Source organism: Hippocampus comes, unplaced genomic scaffold, assembly GCF_001891065.2.
Source record: "Hippocampus comes isolate QL1 unplaced genomic scaffold, H_comes_QL1_v1.1 scaffold256, whole genome shotgun sequence".
In the NCBI taxonomy this organism is placed as follows: Eukaryota; Metazoa; Chordata; class Actinopteri; order Syngnathiformes; family Syngnathidae; genus Hippocampus; species Hippocampus comes.
In genome coordinates, this window is record NW_017806249.1 from 671,901 (window position 1) to 682,664 (window position 10,764).

Below are 10,764 nucleotides of genomic sequence, written 5' to 3' on the forward strand. Positions count from 1 at the left end.
TCTCCTATTACCCCGAGATGGGACCGTCTGGTTGCAGAAAATCAAGCTCGGTGCTGTGGTGAGTCGTCATTTTCATGCACTTTGAATTTGCGTTGTATCGTATTTTGAAGGCATTAAACATTGCCATAGCGTTGCGGCCAGATTAGACGCTCCTTGTGTTTATTATTATATTTCGAAAACACCACAGTTTTCATGCAGCTCATACCATATTATTTTGTTGTATAATTTCCGCCACACCTTAAATGCCGGTCCCTGAAAAAATTGTCTGACATAAACCGATCCGTGGGGCAAAAAAGGTTGGGGACCCCTGGTTTAAAGTACTCTCATGAGGGGTTTGGTAACAAGAAAATGCTTACAGTATCCCTCTTCTTTATTACAAATTAGAATTTCAATTTTGGTAGCGATTTTAGCAAGCGTCATGAAAGTTGCCATTTTTGATTTGCTTTCGCGGGCCACATCTGGCCCCCGGGGCCTTGAGTTTGACACCTGTGGCTTAAGCGGTCCTTCACTTTTTAAGTCGATGTGACCATCGTGTCAGACGCTAAAGCGGCTGACGAACGCTAACACAACAAGGACGATGGGAGTCGGCAGCGTGGACACGCTAGCTTTAGCTCTTCAGAGCAGGGGTTGCCAGCCTTTCATGGGGCCAGGAGAAAATAGAGGGGGTGCGGGGGGCTGCCGGATTTAAATGATGCATCATCACAATGATATCAGAGTTTTTCCGAAGCTAACGTCGGGAGGCGTAATCGGTATACGATGTTTGTTGCATTGGCCCGTCGCCATTGCTAGGTTTGCGCTTTGTCGCCGATTACGACGTCATGTATCGGAAAGAATTTTGCCGCCGAGACCAGTCGGGAGAACGCCCCGCTTCACTTCCTTCAACGTTCCACGCAGCAGACTCCCCCGAGAGTTTCCATGGTGGTGCCAGATGTTTCCGCCTTTCGAGTACAGCCCCACTTAGACATCGCACACTCTTGTAACGTTCGGCGGCATCGTCGCAGGACGGCGCCCCGCACGCGCAAACATCGGGCCCGCGGGCTCACGGGGACCCAAAGGAAAAAGGTCGGTAGGGCAGTGCATTGCAACGCCTGGTTGTCACGGAGCTCAGATAGAACTTTGTATATTTAGAAATATATTTCCTTAACTTTGGATAAAAAAATAATCTAGTGAGAATAAATAGCAAATTAAGAAAATACTTTGAATGTACTTTTCTGTAAATAATACTACTCTCCCAAGTGAATAATAATATAGAAGTTCAGACAGACATACGGCAAGAGCATATTTCCTTCTGCTTCGCTGAACACAGAGAGAATTTTATCGGCGTGTTAAGGCATCGGGTGGGACCAATTCGACATTCGTCCTCGGGAAATAAATAAACTCATCCAAGATAATTCTGTACTCAGTGTACGTCTCACACTCCTGCTTGTCACGTTTCACAGTAACAGTGTTCACTGACTGAGTTGTTGCTCCATTACGCACGCCGCACACACACGCACACACACACTTCATACCCCAAGCTAACTCCCAACATGCATAAATGGAGGCGTCCTGTAGCCTGTAGACGTGCGTGCGTGTGTCTTTTGTGTGTGTGTGTGCGTTTTCATGAAGCGCTGAGGTTTGCATGCCATCCCTTGGGGCCGCAGAGGTAAAAGGGGTCACGATCACGAGGTCAGTTGACTGCTTCAATCTGGAAGAAACAAGAGAAAAAGCACATTTTACACACAATTCACACAAAAGCATTCAATGAAGAAAGAAAAAAAAAATCAAGACATTTTATACCATCATCTCTTACTTAGGATAGATCCGATTTTTGTTGAAGCAAACATCACGTCCGCTGATGTTACACATGGACATGACAAGTCGCCGTGACCTATCAGTGGTGAGGGAAAACACGCAAAAGGATAGCAAGCGGGGACGAGAAGCTCGGAAAGCAGGTCGGCAACCGTCATAATTACATAATCCGGGATGGATAGCGATGGGGGAAGGGCACGGGGGGGGGGGGGGGGGATCTTGCCGGAACGCTGCGTTGCTATGGCCACCAACCGAGCAGAGAACCACTACCGGAAGGAGAAGGTGGTACCAGATGAAATATTTTTGAATTACGATGTGGAACATAATATCCACCAACTAGGGAAGACGTATTGCAAGTCCACCCCCCACCCCTCCCCCATCCCTTATCATTTACAGAGGTGATGCAAAAATAGAAAGAGATAATGTGGTTGCACAAGTGTACACACCCTCTCATAAGTGAGCGTGGATGTGACCGCTCAGAATGAATCGATCACATTTGGTGTATGGAGGTCAGGACACACTCGACATTTTAAGTGGCTCCGATTATCCATCCGTGTATTTTGTAATCAGGATTCTTCTAACGGGGGTCGCGGGCACGCTGGAGGACACCCTGAACTGGTTGCCAGCCAATCGCGGGGGGGACGTGCATATACAAACAACCACTCGCGCGCACAATCGCACCAAGAGACCATTTAGAGTTGGCGCCGATTAACCCCAAATAAACTCCTAAAAGGATTTGGCTGACATTTTTTCTCGTTTCCTAACCTAAGCCTGCATTAATTTATTATTTTTTTTACGCTGCACTGCTATATGCTATGCTATGTGAATCCGTTCATAATTCTCTCCACCTTGTCTAAGGTCCTGCCGGATTAAAACCTCTCCAGGGCATGACGCCGAGGCCACCTGACGAGCGATGGCGTGTTTGCGCCAAACACTACTTTTGGCCAAAAGCTTCAAACTTGGCTTCATCAGAGCATGACATTTTCTACTTCAAATAAAGTACAACTTAACCGTACTTTCCGCATTAGATTGGATCGTTGAACCGTTCTCGTTGTCCCCATGACAATCGGCACGTTTATCATTCACAACGACGTGACGTTATAAACAAGTTTGTATCCACCAGACGTGCTTTGATTCCATAGTAGGCAGCGGCTGATCTGTCCTGCAGAGGATGTAATCTCATCTGGAGCCGAGGCTGGCACGACGCTGGCCACGCGCTAATCGAGCAGCTAACGCGTCTATCTGGAACATCCCAGCCTACTTTATCCTGCTACGTGCGCGCACACGCGCGCACGCACACACACACACACACACACACACCTATATGCTCAGAGACTGGAAAATGTGACACACTTTGCCTGCTGTGTTACATTACACGCATGGTTGTTTCCTACGGCATCCAGTATCAGGTGACGCGGGCCCGAATGCGTTTGTAACGCGTCTATCTGGAACATCCCAGCCTACTTTATCCTGCTACGTGCGCGCACACGCGCGCACGCACACACACACACACACACACACACACCTATATGCTCAGAGACTGGAAAATGTGACACACTTTGCCTGCTGTGTTACATTACACGCATGGTTGTTTCCTACGGCATCCAGTATCAGGTGACGCGGGCCCGAATGCGTTTGGATACGCATGTGTGCAGCACATGTCGCTGTGAGCACATGTGCATTTTTCGTTTTTGTCAACGTGTAGGCGGGTTGATGGAAACGCAATATAATACAGTCCAAGGTTGATTTCAACCAGAGTCTGGGTCGCTTCCCTTCTTGGTGCCTTTCGGTTGCCACTTAGCTGATCGGTGTGGTTTCAAACGTTTTCTGAAGCGTTTGCATGTGACACAAAGGTCATCAATCTGCATATAAACGCTTACGTGTTTAATCCGAACAACTCCGTGGCCTCGCGGTGTTTGTCTTGTTTTCTTTTCTGAATAAGTTTAGAGCTAAATCAAGGTCAGAGATTTTTTTTTTTTTACCGTTTATGGGAACAAAACATTGGTCTGGAAAAAAATATAATAAAATGTTAATTTAGCTCTGAAGCCTGCTTGGTTTTTATTCACTTGGCTACTTGCCAGGGATTTGTAGCCAGCTGCTCTCAAACTTTTAGTACCACCCCCCAAAAAAATCTTAGCTCTCCAAGTATCATCAAAACACCATCTTAAAATACATAAACTAACAGGGTTTAAGTGTTCATCTAAAACAAGGCAAAGGGTTTATCCCTAAACAAGAAGATATTATTTTATGCCACTGATACAATATGCACAGCTTGAACATTAACCCTACAACTAAACACGAGAAACAAAATCATTGTACAAAAATAGTGATTCCCAGAGGTGGGCATCCCGCCAGTCCGTCACAGACGCTCTCCCGTTTTGCAGAAACTCTCCCTCACTCGTTTATGTTTGTTGGCGGAGGTTTCCTGAAAGAGGACTGCATCGACTACATATGTGTGAGAGTGAGCGCTGTTGTTTTCAATAGGATCTCTGCGGGGGGCAGGGACTGCGATGGATAACCCTGATTGGCTAAAGAGGCGGAAAGGAATGACGTCAATCACTTCACGGATTGGCCAACGGACTGGCGAACCGGTTAAATTTACCGACGGAAACACGGTTAAAATAACGTGACTGTTTTGCTTTGGCTGGGGGGGGGTAACCGTCGGATGACGTCGGATGACGAAAAATGGACCGGCAACATTTTTGTAAAATGCCCACCTTTGATGACTCCATTAAAACGTATTACCCACGAATTGAACAATTGTGCCTCCATCAATGTTTCAAGATAAACAGTTTTGAAAATTTCAATCTGAACTTATTTGACTAAAAAGCTAAATGCAACTGAACTGCACTTAACGCCTATAGAGAAATTGATTCGAAAAATCCAATATATTACATGGGTACATTTATGTACAGTTTAAACATTTAATTCATTAACCCCCCGCCCCTCTACATAACTCGAGAATTACTGTCTGAATATGATTGAGAAAACACCACTTTGTGTGGATTTGTGCATAAATCGCTTATCCCTGCCTAATCTGTACAGCAAAACTTGTTTACATTCTTGTGATCAATTAGAGAAAACTTGTGTGTACACATTCCGGCACACGGATTATTATCACAATTTTTTTTTCCAAACCATCAGCTGAGAGGACCCACTGCAGAAGTAGAGGAACCCTTGGAGCGATTTGCGCTTGTTTCGCTAAGTCTGGTCACAACAAATTGATGTGATTGCTTTGCTGGTGCGTGTGTGAAAAGGTGAAAAAGGAAACTTTGCACCGAGAGCTGGTCTCAGTCCACTTGCAAGCCCGGCGGTAAACTCGGCGCGGCAGACCACTCGAATGTGAACGCAAAACGGACCAGCGTCAAAAGCCATCTCGTCGGGTGAACGGCGTTGAAAGAGAAGGCGGATTTACAAGATGGACACGAATGTTGTTAATCTTCCAGATGAATTCCACAGTGCGGGTGGTCATGCTCTCTTTGGCCTGTAGGCGCACCAGATGGCCTGCCTGTCACGAGCCGAGCGGAGCGCTTCAAAGGCCAGTGTTTAACGTGAGCAGGCCGACGGTTGCGGTATTCGAAGGGAGTACGAAGGTAAAAGCACCGGTGGAGGTGTTTAAGCCCCGCCTCCTGCCCACTGCAATTTTGGCAATCTGCCACGAGCGCATACCATCACGATTCCACAAAATGGACCGCATTCCTTCATGTCAACAATACAGATTGGGACAGTACCCCAAGTCTGTGCGTGGCGTGATGTCATCGATTGGAATTTGAATCATTTGCGTGTGGGAATTCACAACTTTTATGTGTTGGATTAGTTTCGTCTGCGTGTCATGAGTGTAGCGCTGCGGGCTGTCTGAGAGTAAAACCACAATCATGCTTTCATGCGTGGGACAAACGGAGCTTTGAAGAGGGAGTGACGAGCAGATGGCAGTCACATCAACACATGTGGTAACTCCGTTAAGGCCATCGCACTGCGGCGGTCCAACCTTGTTTTTAACCGACCCCGTTGACAACGTTTCCACCGCTATAACGTTCGCATTTCAAAGTCCCGATTTCACGTCATTCATTTGCGCAATTACCGATTCCGCTCACAACAGATGCCCTTCATCGCGGAAATTTAATGATCACGACCAGATTTCTCCCACAAAATAGTGAAAAGGCATTCAAGACGACGAGACGTGGGACGCTAACTGCCGCCGCGACCTGATGACATCTACAGCCCTCTGTTGCTTCGCAACGCTACTAATCGACTCGGTACGTTGTTGTCGTTCCAACTCAGCTAAGTCGAGTCACTTGATTCTGAGCAGAATAGCAGATGCCTTCATCGCGGAAATTTAATGATAACGACCAGATTTTTCCCACAAAATAGTGAAAAGGCCTTCAAGACGACGAGACGTGGGACGCAAACTGCCGCCGCGACCTGATGACATGTACAGCCCTCTGTTGCTTAGCAACGCTACTAATCGACTCGGTACGTTGTTGTAGTTCCAACTCAGCTAAGTCGAGTCACTTGATTCTGAGCCCAATCCAATCGCTTGGCAACACAAACATTACGTTATATTCTTCAATTCCATTCCGTGCCTAATCGTCAGGTTACTCGGCGGAATACTCTATTCCAAAAGTGCCGTATTTTCCACACTAAAAGGCGCACCGGATTATGAGGCACACCTTCATTGAATTTTGTCATTTTTTTCATATATTGGATGCACCGCATTATAAGACGCAATCTACAATGCATCCACTAGATGGAGCTAAGCTCAAGGAAACACCAACAGAACGATCAGATGTCAGTAAAACGTATTTAATAAAGCAGCGACACAGTTCACTGAACCAACAGCAAGTTAGAACATTGACTCGTTGACGTTGAACTCTCTTGCCGCTGCTCGATTTCCGTGTTCAACTGCGTAACCCGATCGCCTTATGTTTGAACTCTGCGTTGTCAGCATGTCTCGAGCAAGGAGCCATTTTGGGGTCGACGTATTACCGTAATAACCATACACAAGGTGCATCGGCTTTTAAGGCGCGCTGTGAGCTTTTAAGAAAATGGAAGGCTTTTAGGTGCGCCTCTGAGTTTGGAAAATACGGTAATCAGTGTCCGCACCCACACGAAAGTTACCACGCGCCCGCATTATTTCAATCCGCACTAATCATCAGCAGAGATGCTTGATGGTGCCCGAGTCCAATGTGAGGTCTGGAACCTGGCTCCATTTTTACAGGGCAGCAGGATGGACTCTTCGGTAAACACGCCATGAAGTCCGCCATCCCACTGAGCGTGTTCGTGGCGAGAGAGCAACCGTTCATTCTTGTCGTCTTTCTGCAAGGCATACAACACTCGGGGGCGTCCCCACCCCCCTTTCCACCTCCGCGTGTCTTACTTCTGCTAAGCCAAGGACCTAATGAGGCAGAAGTGCAGGGTTTTGCACGCGTCTTCTTGTCCCATTATGCGTGCATTCATTCGCTCTTGCGTCACGTCAGCCGAGCAGCAAAACAAGCTCCTCTCTGAAACGCCGCAGACATCAATGGAAAAATAAAAGTGCTTCACGTGCTCAAAAAGTGAAATGTTAGCCCTTATTTTGTTCTCGCGGCGAGTAGATTCATTGAGCGGGGGAATTTATTCGGAATCACTGAAAGATAGAACATCATGTCCGTTTACCCTAACGTTTGTATCATCACAGTTATGCTGCATTAAGTCTTGACGCCGCGTACTTTTCCGTCACCGGCACAATAGATTCAAATCCAGCTCATTTGCAAACTAATCAAATAAAACCAGCGCAGGAAATAAATCACACGACTGTGGAATCCCGCTCTGTGGATCTGAACCGCCGCCGAGTCGCCGTTAGCTATTCGCAAACATGTCCTCGGGCTAGTGACTGTAAAAGTCACCTCTTGGCATTCTTACAAGTGTTGTCCGTCATGCCCGAAAGTGCGACAAGATGCCGCCCGAGCCCTGGCGAAAGAGGAAAGTGGTCGTTGGTATCAGGAAGTATGTTGACGTTATAGAGCTATAGAGAGAATAAACAAATTAATAAAAAAATAAATGAATGAATAAATAAGTAAAATATCTACATGTGGTAACGTGTACACTTTTTCCTGTATTGGGCATTTCCTAAAGTGTTATCATTTGTCAGATTTGGCAAGCAGATTGAAGTTTGGAATCCAAAATATGCATGTTCACATTTCAGGCTCTCTATTTTTTTCCTTGTTGCGGTTCTTGACATTTGCATTCAGCTGGATAATATTTTGCAGAAGCTGTTTCGTGTTACTGGTTATTAGCTCAGGATTAAAACAGCTAGCTTGATTTTATCCAAACATCCTTTTATGGCTTTTTATTTTGGTTGTGGTGTGTGTTTTTCCATCATGATTTGTCCTGGTGAAGGAAACAAAACCGATTACGACCCACTATTTTGGCTCGAAGAGACTCCATCATCATAGAATGGCTATTTTTTGATACTTTCCGACTCATATTGATGTGCAGCCACATATTCATCATCAATTGTCTGCCCTTGGGTTTTCCTAGACGCAAAAAGGCTCCAGGAAGTTTGCTACCGTTTCCATCACGTCTTGTACTGCTTCGGCCTAATCGGTCCAACCGTTGACTGTTATATTATTCCGTAGAAGCAGACAACGTCAGTTTCGACGAATGAATCACGACTAAATCAGCCGTCCGTTTTCCAACACCGTTTATCCTGAAGAGGATTCGCGGGAGGGTGCCGCAGCCTATCCCAGCTGACTTCGGGCAGATTGCAGACTGCACCCTGAACTGGTCGCCAGCCAATCGCAGGGCACATAGAGAGACAAATAACATCTGCGCCATCACTGGGTGGGAACCGATCCTACGCTGCCCGCAGACAAGACCGGTGTCCCACTACGCCAGGGGTGTCAAACTCATTTTTGTTGCGGGCCACATTGGAGTCACCATTTCCCTTGGAGGGCCATTATGACTGTCAAAACCATACCAAGATGTCAAGAATAATGGTTTATTCAACGATTGTTGAAGTGACTGTGATGAGGACTGGTCACAAGAAAAATTATTACATATGAGAATTTGAAATTTTGCAAGATTTTTAGCAAGCATCAATCACGGAAGTTGACGTGATTGATTTGCTTTCGCGGGCCATGTAAAATGATGTGGCGGGCCAGATCTGGCCCCCGGGCCTTGACTTTGAGACCAGTGCACTACGCCATCGGCGACAAGACAAAACCAGGCGGGGGCAAATTGTGAGTCACGTCTAACTTCAGACAGATTAGTTTCACTTCTCTCACTCTGATCTGATTCCTGTTCATTAACTCCACCGATCTCAACTCGTAATGTCTACCATGCTCAAGTCTGATGACATCTTGTCGTTTAATGACTTAAAAATATAACGACTATGCTACCCACCCGAGAACTGAAATACAATTCATTTCTGCTTCAGTGCCCCCCCCTCCCCACCCCACGGCCCCCCCACTGCTAGTTTCTTGCTCAGAATGCAATAAGGAAATATTATGACATCCGTGACAGCCGCATAGCAACACAACCACTTTGTTGTTTCCCCTTCTTGCCTTCAAGGACAGTCATTCGCTTGTGCCACATCTCACATGTCGGCTCTCCAAAGCGCCGCGCGCTGTCGCCGACCTTTTGAGTGCGCACAGTAAAACATGTGAGCTCGGTGCGCACGGAGCTCCAATTTCACGACAAAACATTTGGCCCTCTCCGTTTCCGACGGACGCTGGGCCCGTTTTGTCCACTGGGATATTTTGGGACGCGGTATTGATCGTATGGTGAGGAGTCCACAGAGGTCACGACGATGAGCAAAACGCATCCTTTAATGCCGAGCTCGCTGATAAAAAAAAAAAAAAAAACAAAAACAACAACAACAACAGGCGGAATTACCTTGAAACTACCTTGAAAGTCTGCTAGCAGCGAGTTATTCTTCATTATTTTAAATCACAAATAAGAGAAACGGGCGACAGTTAAAACCACTTTGCCATGTTAAAGGGAAGTATTTGCTGCAAGAAGTCAAATAACGGATTTATTTGGAAAAACAACTGTCACCTTTGGAGGGAAAAAAAAAAAATAAAAAAGATCATTCTTTGAAATGCTGAACAAACTGTACTGTGAGTGAAAGCGGTTTGCAGGCTACGTGCGCAGTAGCGTCACGCTCACTCAGAGGGTTGTTTACTTCAATGTTCTCGGCCCGGTCACGTTTCACAGGAGCCTCGCCTTGCCTTGCCTTCACCTCCCCCGGGGGGGAAATGTTAGGATTGAACCACACGTTTTACATGGTTTGTAATTGAGGAGAAAACACAAACAAAAGAAAACCTCAACACTGAGCAGAAAGTGCAAGCGCAGGCCTCTCGTTTTGTGTCATTCAACATACTCTAACCCCAAAAAACAAAAAAAAAAACCCAAAAAACAAAAGATTTCTGAAGTGTTTTTAGTCATAACAAAGCACTATAATGGACTGTACTGTACAAAACATCTACAGTGAAACTCCTCTACAACGAAACCTACATGGACAAAAATACCGTCTAGTGTGAAAAAAATCTTAATGCATTAACACCATTCCCACTTTCCTGCCCCCCATACAATGAAAAAAACCCTTGTTGCGTTATACGAAATCTTTTTCTTTGCCTCGCGACGAGATTCACTACAGCGAAGTGTAATCCAACAGCAACCTCTACTGCTTCGTTCGGAAACGGCAACAGCAACCACCACACTGGTTTACACATGCGCAGTAGCCCAAGAAGTATTTGGTATTGTTAGTTTCAGACGCAGCAAGAACGTTGCATTGCTAAAATGGCTACAAAACGGACCTTTGGATGTCAAGCAGCTAAGACAAGAAGAGCTCTGACGCAGGAAGAGAGGGTAAAAGTGATCAAAATGAAAGACAGAGGAAACAAAATAAAAGACATTATCCAAGAAATTGATGTAAGTGAAAGTGAATGCTGATTGTAAATTTCGCAATTTCTTTCCCTTTTTTTCTTTCTA

At 45.9% G+C, this 10,764-nt stretch overlaps 1 protein-coding gene across 1 annotated transcript in view; it reads right to left on the reverse strand.

Moving 5' to 3' along the window:
- Positions 1 to 722: 722 nt before the first annotated feature.
- The window catches only part of LOC109507777 (insulin receptor substrate 2-like), a 27,821-nt gene continuing 17,779 nt past the window's right edge, over positions 723 to 10,764 (reverse strand). Inside the window, exon 3 of the mRNA XM_019857426.1 lies at positions 723 to 1,687. Coding sequence (XP_019712985.1) covers positions 1,683 to 1,687 — 5 coding nt within the window. The 3' untranslated portion in view covers positions 723 to 1,682. The remainder of the gene's footprint in view (positions 1,688 to 10,764) is intronic.